The sequence below is a fragment of the Dermacentor albipictus genome, chromosome 5, assembly GCF_038994185.2.
Source record: "Dermacentor albipictus isolate Rhodes 1998 colony chromosome 5, USDA_Dalb.pri_finalv2, whole genome shotgun sequence".
In the NCBI taxonomy this organism is placed as follows: domain Eukaryota; kingdom Metazoa; phylum Arthropoda; class Arachnida; order Ixodida; family Ixodidae; genus Dermacentor; species Dermacentor albipictus.
In genome coordinates, this window is record NC_091825.1 from 55,594,524 (window position 1) to 55,608,040 (window position 13,517).

Below are 13,517 nucleotides of genomic sequence, written 5' to 3' on the forward strand. Positions count from 1 at the left end.
GGACCTGAAAAAGACAAATGACTTGCAAGAAAAATCCAAACAAGACTAGACGAAAAACGTGTTTGAGCGCCATAGTCTGAACGAGTGATTTAAAAAACAGCGTTATACAGCATAGACCATTTATAATGTAACCGCCTACAGTGCAGGACCGCATATAATGCGGCTTTATGTCACCACCACTACGCATTCCATAGAGTTCAATGTGTCAGCGTACCGCTTAGTGTGCGGTCGCGCACGACGGAAGACCAGGTATAGTGCGGTTTCTCCGAAGAGAAGGGAGCAAGGAAGTGGATACGTTTATCAAAGTATGAAGATGTCGACGCCGCTTTGTTCAAGTGGTTCTGCGAGGTGCGAGCCCAGAATGTGCCCGTGAGTGGTCCGATTCTGCAAGCAAAGGCCAGGTCATTTGCCAACTTGTTGGGCCGCAATAGTTTCAACCCATTAAATGGGTGGATTCGGCGGTTTAAGGACCGGCACGGAATAAGCTGCCGTGTTATCTCCGGGGAGAGCGCACAAGTTGACGATTCTGCTGTTCAGGCCTGGCTCAGTATAAACATTGAGACCATGTTAGCAAAGCACGCCGAGCGGGAAATTTAAAATGTGGATGAGGCTGGTGTGTTTTATCATTTGCTCCCAAACCACACACTCGCACTGTCCCACGAATGCTGCTCTGGTAGAAAGGCTTCGAAGGAGCGGTTTACCGTTCTCTTCTACGCTAATATGGATGGCAGCGACAAGAGGCACTTATTTGTGATCAGAAGGTCGGCGTGGTCGCGCTGTTTCAAAAAAATAGAGTGCCTGCCGATTACATATAAGGCCAACAGAAAGTCATGGATGACTCGCGAGCTGTTTGCAACCTGGCTTCAAATATTTTATGAAGACATGGTGTCAGAAAAGTGACAAGTTGTCTTAGTTCTTTACAACTGCAGTGAGCCTCGAATTCTTGCCCGCAAATATGACAGCCAAGAGCCAGCCGACGGACCAAGACGTAATCGCCGCAGTGAAAGCACATTATAAAAGGCGCATATGCGAAAGAGTGATGATTAACCTTCAGCGAGACGAAGCAATGAAGGTAAACCTGCGGAGTGCCATCGACATGATCACGGCGTCTTGGTGGCAGATAACAGCATCAACCATCGCCAAGTGTTTCGCAAAGGCGGGGTTTGTGCGCAACGCCGTGGTCAGCGATCCTGATGTGAGGAGCGACAATAGCCACCACAGCGACGATGTTGACGAAAATATCCACCCTTTCACTGCTACACAGGAAGGTGACGTTTTGTTCTGTTCTCAGGTGAAATAAGAACTGAAAGCCGGGTAAGTTAAAACGGACAAGAATGAAGTGACCACACAGAGCACGGAACACAGCGAACACACTTCTAGAGTGATTCCACGGCATCCTAGTCCACGCAAGTGAAAGCGCCTTCAAAGTTGAGCATGTGCAAATTAACCACTTATTGAAACACTAATTTTAAAACTAACCATCAACGTTGAGACCAGAGAAATTAGCACCCAGTGGTTCCCATTAGCACCCATTGGCACCCAGTGCTTTATTTCTATCACTTATAGCACCACAATGCCTTAAAATGCAATAGCGACGGACTGGACAACTCCAGTTTGAAAGTCAACAAAGCCACGAACACACAAGAGTATCATGCCGCTGCTCCTACGACAACCGTCACCTGCCCAATGTACACACGGGCTCTGAATTGGTGCCTAAACATATGCTGTGGGAGTACCCTAGCTACAAAAACATTTGGCGGGAATATCTCAACCTGCATGTTAGGACAAGACTGGACAGCAACCATTCAAGTGGAGCAGGGATTGACCTCTACCTGTCATCCTGCCCTCTCCCTCCTATTTACCCTGCTACTCTAACAGGCATTTGATCCCAGACATTTTCTACATAAAGAATTATTGTCATATAAAACTTCTACATTTGACATTTGGCTCAGATAAGGACCAAAGAAAGCATTTCCATGTGTGAAATACGATGTTGCAGTTCATTTTCCTTTTCAACAAATGGTATTGCATGCTAATCATGTTCCCGTCACGCAGCTTCTCAATGCTAAGGCTTCTGCCTACCAGCTGAGATAGAAAACCTCTGTCAATTATGTCTGAACAAAAAATGCTACAGCACTATTCCAATCTCAATCTGAGTGATCTGCACAGCTACAAAAGAATAAAAGAAAAGAAGGGAAAACAAACTTGGCGCCCGTACCTAGAACTTTGGTCTTCACAACGCATCCTTCTGGACCTCAGACAACAATGCCATGTAGGAAGCTTCCAATGTCTGACATCAAGAGGTTGCAAGCTGAATCACCCTTTGGGCTGATAACAGCCAAGGTAAACATAGCTGCAAGCTCTAATCTCCGGAAGAGCAGGGTGATAGCAGAGGAGAGCCTTGCCACCATATAGGGTCACCATGGCCTTAGCGCTGATAATGAACAAGTTAGAATTTGTCACTGTTTCTCGAGGGGAGTGAACGTTTTATGCTGCCATGATATAGACTACTTTATATATTAAAAATGCCACAGATTACTTTTCATTCATTTAGGTTGTTAGACACTTTTGCTAAGGGGTTATGGTATGCCCATCGAGATAAACACACTTCTGCCCAGTGTGTCAGAACGGAATGAAAACGAAAAATGAAAACAATAGTTTTGACTGGAACGAAACGTAACCGAAACGATATTTATTAGTATTTTGTTTCGGAGCGAAACTGAAATATGTTTTATCGGACAACCGACGTCAGGCATCGTCAGCATTACCGCATATCTGAGGGGTCTGCATAAGTGCGTCTCAGGCAGGGATAGTGCGAGCAATAACCGGTCTAGCGCTCCACTAATCTAAGCCTGCCGTTCGGTGCTCTGAGGCATCATAGCAAAACCCAGGGCTTGTGTGTTGATGAGCTTATCGTTTCATTTTCTACAGGTACAATGCTTTGTTACCAAAGCTTTATCATTCATTTTATCAATTTTTATCATTAAGTTCGTTTGATCGGAACAGCGGTCTAGCATTTCGCCAAGCACACTCGATGACCTACTGCTTCTGAGATCATGCTCAGTGCCTTGACTCAAGGCACTGAGCAGGATCTCAGAATTTGTAATTCACTTATTGAGACAAATAAATACCAAGTTTTTCTATCATTACTTCACTGTAAGAATGTTTGCATGGGAACCGAAACCGTTATGAACCATTATGGCACCTTTTTTTTCGTTCTGGAGCAGAAACAGAAGGGCACTTCTTTCGGTGGAACAAAACTAAAGCCAGAACTAAAAACATTTTGTTCCGACATCCTGTTTCTGTCACTAATAGACACTTCTGTCTACCATGGTGACAAAGTTAATGACTGGAATCAATAGATGCGTGTGCCATGGGGGTGAATGTTACTCTCACTCCCACTTATATCAGCAGGTACTTCTGCCTTTGGCGCAGGGCAAAGTTTATTACTTTAATCCCATTTAAATCACTATAACCACTGTGCCACTATTACAGGCATTAATATGCTCTGGATCAAATGTACTTTTAGGTTACATTTTCATTTCAGCTTTCGAAGGTGACCAAGTCAGTTGACAACAGTTAAAGAACAACAACAAATAAACTACTGACAATCACTAATTCCAATGCTGCCTTGTATTAAACAATGGTGGAGATAGCTTTAAGGGCTGCTATTCTCATTTTGGCTGGAATTACTCATCTGAAAAGCTACTGGGTGACTTCCAAGGTTTGGCAATTCAAAGGGATTCGTGAAGACGAGAATTCACATCAACCCATTTATTTGCGGGATTCGAATGCGCTCTTATCCCCCAACAACGCCAAAGAAACCACGACAACCAGAAAATCAATTTATGGGCGACACTGTGAGAGCAGCGAGCCCAAATCCCGCGAAGTACACCCAGGTTCCCGAAGCATTCAGAACTGCAACAATGCTGCATGCGCCAGCAATGGCAAACACAAGAGACTATGCGGGTACCGTATTTACCAACCAATTAGCTGCGTGTTTTTCATGGGTGTGCGGGAATGAAAAATTGTTTCTACTTGGCTGTCTCGTATGTGCCGTGTGTGTCGTATGTATACGTGTCTCGTATGATCAACGTGTCCAAACTGCTGCAGGCCTTCAGTGCTCTGAACAACAGCCTAGCCAGTCACACATGTGCAGGAAACGCACGTGCAGCACCTGTGACCTTTTCATAAAATGGACATCTTTCTTGGCACCAAGCAAAGCGCTTACGTGAAAGCTCTTGTGCCGACATATCGTAAAAGCTGTCACCCTGAAATGAGCGCGGCGGGTCAAACTCTGTCGCAATTGTTTGCCACGTGCAGCTGTCATTTATTCTTTTCTCTCAGCGGCTGGGTACTTCATTGTCTGTGCCGTTGAGCGAGCATTCGAAATGAATGACAGCACTGCGCCAAAAGCGTATCGCAGCGAGGCAACTCTAATCTTGGATAGATGACAATTTTTCGCTTTCACGAGTCTTCCACCAACCTGCAAATTGCTGCAGAGATGATGTGCCGCATTCTGTGTCCCTACACTTGGAGTTGTTGATTTTAAGTCTGCGTCATGTCCCTGTCCTGGGTTCGATTGCTGGACCAGGGAGAATTTTCATTACATTGCAAAGCTTTCTGATAAACCCACATGTGCTTCCTTTGCAGCTTCTTGCTAATCTTAGGTGTACGACAATTTTTTGCCTTTTGCGCAACCTTAACGTCCTGCACATCACGCATGCTAAACCAAATCCTCGAACATAGTATCTCGTTTAAGACACCGAAAAGTCACTCTAAAGCAGCTCAAACTCCTACGTATATTTTAAAATCTGCATATGCACTTATTACAGGAAAATAGCTGGTTACTAGTGAAGATAACAAAGGTGAAATTTTAAATCTTGAATTCGAACCACAACACCGGTACACTGAAGTAGCATTGCAGATTTCAAGACATCTTTGTTTGCTTGAACCGTTTTCGCACAGAAGTAGTTTCGAAACATTGCTAGAAAGGGCCATTGTTTCTTTGCTGAAGTAATTTCAATCCTTGTTTGACAACTAAAACTGAGCAAACATTGGCGGAATCTGTCTAAACCAATGAGATCATGCGAATCTAGTTTCAAGATAGTATTATTGCCCATCTTACTCTCTCTCAACTGCATAGTCTACCAATCGAGTTTAACCAACTATCCCTCTTTAAGACCTTTTAAGTGCCCCACTTCCCAAATTTCAGTGTGTACTGCTCCACTTCAAAACAAAACACAACTGCTCTGAAATTTGCTATAAGCAAATCAAATGGAAATAAACAAATCAGATATGATGAGTCAATGCTTGCCTGGACTACGATCAACAGGCACCATAATTTTGCCTTGTCAGGGCACGTCCTATCACCTGGACAACGAACCAGAATGTGCGCCCATTCACAGGGTTTCCATAAACATTATCATAAGCCTACAATTATGTCACCTGCAAGGCAATAAACATCTCTAACCAGTCGTTTTGCGCCAACTGACTCCAGGCTATGCCAGATGCTCATTGTCAAGCCGCTCATCTCAAACATGCAGAATATGCGGCATGATGCAACATGTGTATAAGCAATTTCTCGGCTTTCTCTCTGCAAGGTAATTGACTGTGCGTGAAGAGCTCGACTGCAGGAGTAATTACCTACTTATCCTTACCCATGAATGTGGGAGCTTTCACACCGTCACTAAAGGTGGGGGGGTGATATGATTATGCATACCCTTTTGTAAGGTCTACCTACATGCCTACGACAAAGGACCCACAATGGCAAGCACCTTTTTGCGCGGTCTAGACCTGTGCAGAGATGGTGCAAGAATTCCCCATTTGAACAACAGCCCAGTCGTCGAAACCTCATAGAGACCAGCGTAGTTGTAGCATAAGATTTGACGAAATGTTCCTTTGACAGAGTGCTTGTTAGCTGTCGGTGCGCATGTCACTTATGAGAGCAGGCCTATGGACAAATTACACAGAAACGTGACGACAGAAATTAGAGACACTGATGCAGTGAGGAACCGCAAGGAGCGTCGGAATAGGAGAGAGAGAGTCATGATGGGAAAGAGGGCCAAACACTTGCCTAAAGTCTAACTCTGCCAACAGGATTAACCACAACACACTAAGGGGTTTCAATTCAGTTGTAGCCACATTGGTTAGGGGAATGTTGAGGCGGGCCAGCACTTGCCACTTCCACTTTTTATTGTTTACTGAAGTGTATTTAAAGACTACCTGGAACCCATTCCTTTCAGTCTAGGCTGTAATCACTAAGCTCATAGATCAGTAAGACTCCGTATGATGCAACACTAGTCTGGGCCATAACCACTTAGTGGTCGAACAGCGAGATTCTGTTAGCAGTATGTAGAGTCAGTTGTCCTAGGCTTTTGCTTAGGAAAAAGTAGAAGAGTAAGGCACTGTTTAGTTGCGTGTTTTTCGTCAGTGTTCTTCAGCAAACTCTGCATTTGTCTGTGCCAACATTTTCACTGCAATATATCTCCAAGATATGTTTAACTCCAACCTGCCTCCTGCTTCATCAAACTCAATTATCACCTTGAAGAGACTTGATCAACTTCAAGGATAAAGAACAAACTTTACGCTCATCACACCACCTAAAATTCGCACATCTGTGACAGAGGATCCATAAATATAGGCTGACCTAAAGAACTGCGTTGATTGATGATAAGGTTAGGCTAACGAAGGGTAAATGGTAGACGTCAGGAGGCAGGCGTACAGGTCATGTGAGTGAGTGGCAAGTGGAAAAAGTGCACTAGGAGCTAATGGCCACGATAATATCCTCATGGTGTCGTGGGCTCCAAACAGAATACACAAAAGAAGGGGATGGACAACAACCATTGTCCATCCCCTTTCTCTTCTCTGTTTTGCTTGGTGCCCATGGCACAATGAATCTGTGCCAACTAGGCCAAATTTCAGTTCTCCTTTAAAGGCTCTTGTCTTGCAAGATGCTGAGACACCAAGTATGCTGAACCACTCACCTCCCTAGGTGGCTCCGGCTCCTTAGGAGGTGCACGGCTGCGGTAGAGCCAGTAACTGGAGTGGGTCACCAGGGGAGCTGTCGCCCCACAGGGACTCATGGTGGTGTGGCCAGCACCAGTGTGGAGCCACTGGCGCGAGTCGTAGTGTGTCAGGAGGCGCACGTGCGTCACACCAGGCACTGGGTCGGCAACGGGTACGACGCGCCAATCTGAGTACATGGAAAGTCCCGGGGGTGCCGCCTCCTGCGCCACGTACATGGGCTGCGGCCGGTAGATGCAGCAGTAGGTGGAGCGCGTGGAGCACTTGAGTCCCAGGTAGGTGTAAGCGTGACCATTGATGTACAGTTGCTGACACGTCTTCTTGGGCCGGGGCGTCTCAGGGCTGACCAGCGTGGAGCCAACCAGCGTCGATGCACCGCTGCCCAGGGCAAGTGACGTGGGCCTATTCGCCCTCAGGGGCGGAGCCAGGAGGGTCAGCGAAGTGCTTGCCGTGCTGGTCACCACGGGCGCAGCAGTCAGCACCGGGGGTGACATAGAGGGCGGAGTGGACGCCACCAGGGGCGGAAGAGGTGGGAGCGCCGGCGCGGAGGGTGTGGGGGGTGGTCCCGGCAGTGGTGGTGCCTTACTGTCGAAAGCCGACGGGCCCGGCAGGAACGACGCCACGCTGTTGCTTCTACAACTTCCACCACTGACAGAACTGCAGGCGACCCGGCCGGTCATCATGTCATCGGCGGCCCGGGTTGACACCGGGGGAAACTGGAAGCGCGACGCGGCCGCCGCATGGTGGGACGAGAGCACAGGTTCCGATATTTTACGCTTCTTGGGTGGTGGGTTGGGCGCCTTGCAGTAGTGCTCGAGGTGCACCTCTAGGGTGGCCGCGCTCCGGAACCAGATGCCGCATTTGGGGCAGGCGGCACCCGCGGTGGCATCGGCGCCTTCGCCCCGGTGCCGAAGCAGCAGGTCGCGGATGATGCTGCCGTCAGGAGCGTCCGGGAGCGACGATGCGGAGGCGGCGACAGTGGACGTCACGGCAGCGACCGGCAACGAGGAGGAAGGCGTCGCGATGGACGCGCGCATCAGGGCGCTCTCGGAGACCCTCCGCGGATTCGAGCGACCTCGCAGCGCCGTCGCAGAGGGATCGAGACTCCACTTTCGCGCACTACTGGCGGTGGTGCTGCTGCCTAAGCTTCCGCTTCGCGACGACTCGCCGCTACAGATGCCGCTGCTCGTCGAAGAACTGTTGCTGCTTGAACTGCTGTGGCGCATGTACCGCTTGGTCCATAGCGGGTCGAGCGTCTCCACGATGGCTGCGTTCTCGGAGATGATCTTGCTGATGTGCTGCTCGAGGATCTGCGGACTGGTCACCTGCGGCCTCGTCGTCGCGGACGACAGTCCCGGACCACGAACCAGCACGCTCTCGCGCGGCGGCGCCAGCCTCAGGCCGGCCAGTGTGTCCTCCAGCTTGCGGCCTGGGCTGGAACCGTAGACCGTGCTGGGCATGTTGACGTCACCACTGCATCCGGTCACCGCCGTGGGCGGAGTCACCGGAGTCACTACAGAGGCCACCGAGGTCGAGGAACAGGCACTCATAATGCTGTCGCTACTGCCACTGGACAACGTCGTCACGTCCTTGGGACGCGCCGGGTCGCCACTGCGGGAAAGCCTTGTTGAGGGCGACGAATTGGCGATGTCTCTGGTAACGTCTCTCGGGGGAAAGAAGAAGTCACTGGGGGACGATGACAGATTACAGTCCCTGGAAGCTCCAGCAGCGCCCACGTCTATCCTCAGCGGGAGCTCTCGAGAATCCCTCGAAGACCGGTGCTCCCTGGACGGCCGGTGGAAGTCGCGTGGCGACGACACTCGACAAGCTCCCCCGGGTAGTAGTATGTCTCTGGAAACCAGTGTGAATATGTGGCGTCACCGACACAAGACTATATATTTTTCTATATTATGCTTTATTAATGCATTATATTAAAGCATTATATGGCTCATGGGGCGGAAAATCCGGCGTCAGCGTGACCTAAGTCATCGAACCCACGACCATTGGTGGGAATGGAACCCATACCTTTGGTGTTAATTAAGGCACTCGAACCCACAGCCTTTGTTGGGAGTCGACAGTTCGACTTTTGCTGGGAGTTGAACCCATGACCTTTGGTCTTAATTAAGGTGATGTTAATTAAAGGTGAGCTGAAGCACATTTTAAAAAGGAGCTTTTAGTGAATTGTCAGTTTTTTGCCCCCTGAATTCGGAAAGCATAGTCCATAAGCCACTGCTAGTCACTTTAGCAAAAACAAGCCGCAGCGTCTCTGGGGAAAAAATTTAATTATGGTGTTTTATGTGGCAAAACCATTTCCTGATTATGAGGCACGCCATAGTGGAGGGCTCTGGAAATTCCCACCACCTGGGGTTCTTTAACGTGCACCTACAACTAAGTACACGGGTGTTTTCGCATTTCGCCCCCATCGAAATGCGGCCATCGTGACTGAGATTCGATCCTGTGACCTCGTGCTCAGCAACCCAACAAGTTGCTCAGTGGCTACGGAGCCACTGAGCAACCATGGCAGGTAGCGTCTGTGGGAGACGCAGCGGGTCGTTTGACAGGCTGTGATGGTGGATACCATAGTGACATCATCGTTTGTATCGGGGAGGTCCGTGATTCAAATAGAGCGCTCACGTGACACCTGTACTGACGTCATCCTCGTGTCCCATATTTCGCTGCTATCCTTAGCGCGCGAAGGGGGCAGAGCTTCAACAAAAACTTAAACGGCAATTGCAGCGCTTATATGTGCATAATCGAGGAAATAACTTCAGTTGAATTATAATGTGTAATGTGTGTAACATTTGCATTATACTGTACTTTTTGTGTAATATGTTGCTTGAATAGACAAATTAAAGCTTAGAGAAATAGTAAAACACACAAACCGAATGTCTGCATGTTTTTGGTTTAGTTCACACCGCAGCAAGAGAAATAGATGTACTTCCTTTTCATCTGCTTGTTCCCACGTCGTGCGGTCGCGCAGGCGAACACTGAAACTACTTTATTTTCTACCGTGTTCCAGCACGGGATCATGCTCTGTAATTCGCTTGTGTCTGCCTCAATATTCATGTAGCACTGACTTATACCACTAGAGAGGTGTCCTAGCACACAGTGTGCAAAATTGTGCGCTGCGCAAAATGTGACAATCGCAAGAGCTCGGGCGCGACGCCATCAGCGAAACTGCGCCGCACCACGAAAAAGCGAGAAGAAAAAAGAAATGAAGGCTGGGGCCCTTGACGTATGTGTCATGCGATTCTCGAGGTCCGGTATTGGAGAATGCAGGGAATGAATTTCGCTTGCGGGGATAGTGGAGAGAGTGTCTCGCTTGGCAGTGGAGCTCGCCTCCTGAAATCATGGGTTCGTGGCACTGAAATATTTCTATCTTGGCTATTAATAAGCCGATTTGAAAAATTTTGTTGGCAGAATGTTCCCTAGAGGACATGTAACAACTTCCAGCGTATAACCAAAGTTTGCTGAGTGGCGTGGTGAGGGGCCCTTTAAGATGAACTTAATTAATGCACCCAAACTTACGACACTTGTTAATTAAGGCAAATTTAAATTAAGACGACTGAAAGAGCACATGCAGAGTATAGGCATCGCGTGGTGGTCGCAATGCTTTCGCATTCATTCACGCCGGGATAACTAAGTGCCCATTTAATGTTTACGCTGCAAGTAAATGTTTAAGAAATGTTTCATCTAGCGATCTCCGTTGCTTCATAAATGCAGGACCAGCGACAAACTGCATATTTTTCTCCCCCCCCCCCCTCGAAGAACACATTACCTGCAGAGTGCGAGGGGATAACTAGGTTAGAGTTACTGGATGTGCCTATACTGTAATTCTAAACTAAGTTCGAGAGCAGTGTCCTCTCGGGAATGCCGTCATGGCTAGTGTGTACAGCATGGCCTCCGAGACTGCGCGTGCTGGCACCCTGCCGGTGCACACAGTCTCGGAGGTTGTGATAGCAGAAAGTAGTCATGGCAGGAACGCCGTTGTTGTGCGCGCGCGTGCTCTTTTCGTGCGACATCCCGGAGTACACGAGGTTACAGGCGTGAGCCATGCTTCGTGTATGATGCTCGGGCTGCATGCAGCTGTCATGCCTACACTGGACTTTGATTTCCCAAACCGCGTGACTCGTGAAAATTTTCGCCTTGGATATCGCGAGCAAGGTAGAATTGAAGCCGTCTACAGCGCCGCATACGTGTATGAAGGTAAATTTTGCTAACGGTAATGCCTGTAAACTCAGCACATAAAAAAAAATTTTCTGGTCAAAACACTTTCATGTGATACAGAAGGGCAACTTCGCTATTCGGTGTCAACGACACGATAAATGCGTCTGATATTGCTTGCGAAGCTTGCATCAAGCTTCTGTTGATTCGGTGAATTGGCGCGCATTTTCTATGAATAAATTTCCTACAACTGTCTGCATTCTTCGGAACAGCCACTCAATAAAGTGTTGCCCGTGGCTCTCAACAGGGATGTCTGCCACTGCTGCATGTCATATATAGGGTGACCCAGATAAGCCAAGGTTTAAAAATGTGCCGAAGCATTCTAGGAGGACTCAACCAAATGCGTGTTGTTGGCTACTGTATGGAGCAAGTCACACCATTTTATTGCGATACTGATTATAGGAACACTCTCGAAGAATTTCCGCCGTCGCTGTGGTGTTCCGTACAAAATTCTGGTATGTGCTGTGGCTGTAGTCTTGTGCTGTAGGTGCGAGGGAAAGCGTGTAGGGGTGAGCAGAGGAGGACGTTTGTTTGATGCGCGCCGTCCTCCCGCTCTTCCAGTGTTGTGCGTGAAAGGCGGGAAGGGGGAGGGGGGAAAGGGTGAGCATACACCTACTATTGTAGCCAGACCGTTGCTGTTTGGCACGACTGAGCGCAGCCGTGCGCGCACCCTATTTTGAAGGCAATCTGCGACGGGTACACAGGTTCCGCAAGCTGAAATGGCTTGCGGCTTTTTTTGTGCGCTGTGTTCTCGCGTGCCTAGTGTCGGAGGTCGCATAATCTCAAGTTTTTTGGGGACGCGTTGAAGCTATAGCAGCAGTACGAAACACTTGCTAACCACTGCTACCGTGCTTCATCACGCCAGCGTACTGTCAACGAATGTCCGCAGTCATCGAGAGGGATGTGTTCATGTTTGCCTGTGCGCCGTGACACAATGCTTGTTAGTCAGCAAGCGACCACTATGCGGCCGACGAAGCTACTAACATTACTTCATACAGCTGCCTAATAATTTGCTATCGAAGTCTACATGATTTGTCTTTCGGGTGAAATGGTGTTTCTTTTCTTTTCCCTCGTAGTAAATTGGCCCAACACGTGACCCTGAGACTCAGCATCATCTGAGACTCAACCACCGTGGTCTGATTACAACGGGATAAATATTCGCCTCGTCAACCCACACAGTAACTCCACGTCAACTCCACGTAATACCCGCCACGCCAAGACAACACAAGCCTCTAAGCTAAGTTTTTGCTCTACTCTGTGACTGACATCTTCAGCGCGTGCCGTCCTCCAGCCGTTTCCTCGGCGACCGGGCACGTCTATCATCCTCCGTGATGGTGCCTGCCGCACGCGTGCGCCGTCTATGCGGAACTCACCTGGACGTGACCGCCGGGTCCCTGGCGGACGAGGCCAGGTCCATGGTTCCGGCAACCAGCAGGTTGCCTTGCTGCAGCATGTCGGCGCACGGCCCAAGCTCTTGGCCCGGAGACGCGTTGCGCGGCACCAGTGGGCCGTGCACCACGGCCATTTTGCGCTTGGGCACAGCATGTCGCGGAGGTGCCCATTGCGGCGAGAGGCCCGGCAACCCCCCGGCAACGGGGGCGGCGGGTCCGCCGCCCCCTTCGGGGCCGTTCATGGCACGGCCGCCTGCCAGCCCCTCTTCACGGGTCAGGGGGGCAACGATCACCACCGGGGAACGACGATTCACCGCCTGCGTGGATGCACATGAGAGGGGAAGGTTATTGCAAGTACAGCATGAAACAGTTATTTTAATATTATTATTAGATAGGAATACACACGCAATGGACCGTAAGGAGACATAAATCATATCCATAGAGAGCTTCGATCATATATTGGCAACTTTCGGAAGCTTAAGCATTTCACGGGCGAATACAGCTCAAAAGACAATTGAAATTTTGTTTTGACGTCCACACAATACACAAGGTTTATGGCTCATCACGAAAAATTCCCGATACAGCTTTCTGTTTCTCAACACGTGCTACATAATAGTGTTCTATGGAGTGTGTATGAAGCCCGTGAATACGCTCAAGGTGCCTCGTGCGGCCAGTCGCGCTGCAATTTTGCATGTATATTTGCGGGCTTCTTTCACGCTCGGAAAGCACTTTTATGTAGCACATATTGAGAAACAAAACTGTATCGGGGTTTTTCATGTTGCTTTACAATTTTCTCATTGACACGTTTCATTGAATTACAATTGAGAAGATTAATAATTAATTAAGACTAATTATCTAATCAGACGGAATGCAAAC

The 13,517-nt window shown here is 48.7% G+C and overlaps 1 protein-coding gene across 3 annotated transcripts in view; it reads right to left on the reverse strand.

Moving 5' to 3' along the window:
• The window catches only part of LOC135913279 (sal-like protein 3), a 142,397-nt gene that overhangs the window by 23,271 nt on the left and 105,609 nt on the right, over positions 1 to 13,517 (reverse strand). For all 3 annotated transcript variants that reach the window (XM_065445867.2, XM_065445866.1, XM_065445868.1), the window contains exons 2-3: positions 12,624 to 12,958; positions 6,987 to 8,877 (exon numbers count right to left, since the gene is read on the reverse strand). In XM_065445867.2, the coding sequence (XP_065301939.1) occupies positions 6,987 to 8,877; positions 12,624 to 12,883 (2,151 nt within the window). In that variant the 5' untranslated portion in view covers positions 12,884 to 12,958. The remainder of the gene's footprint in view (positions 1 to 6,986; positions 8,878 to 12,623; positions 12,959 to 13,517) is intronic.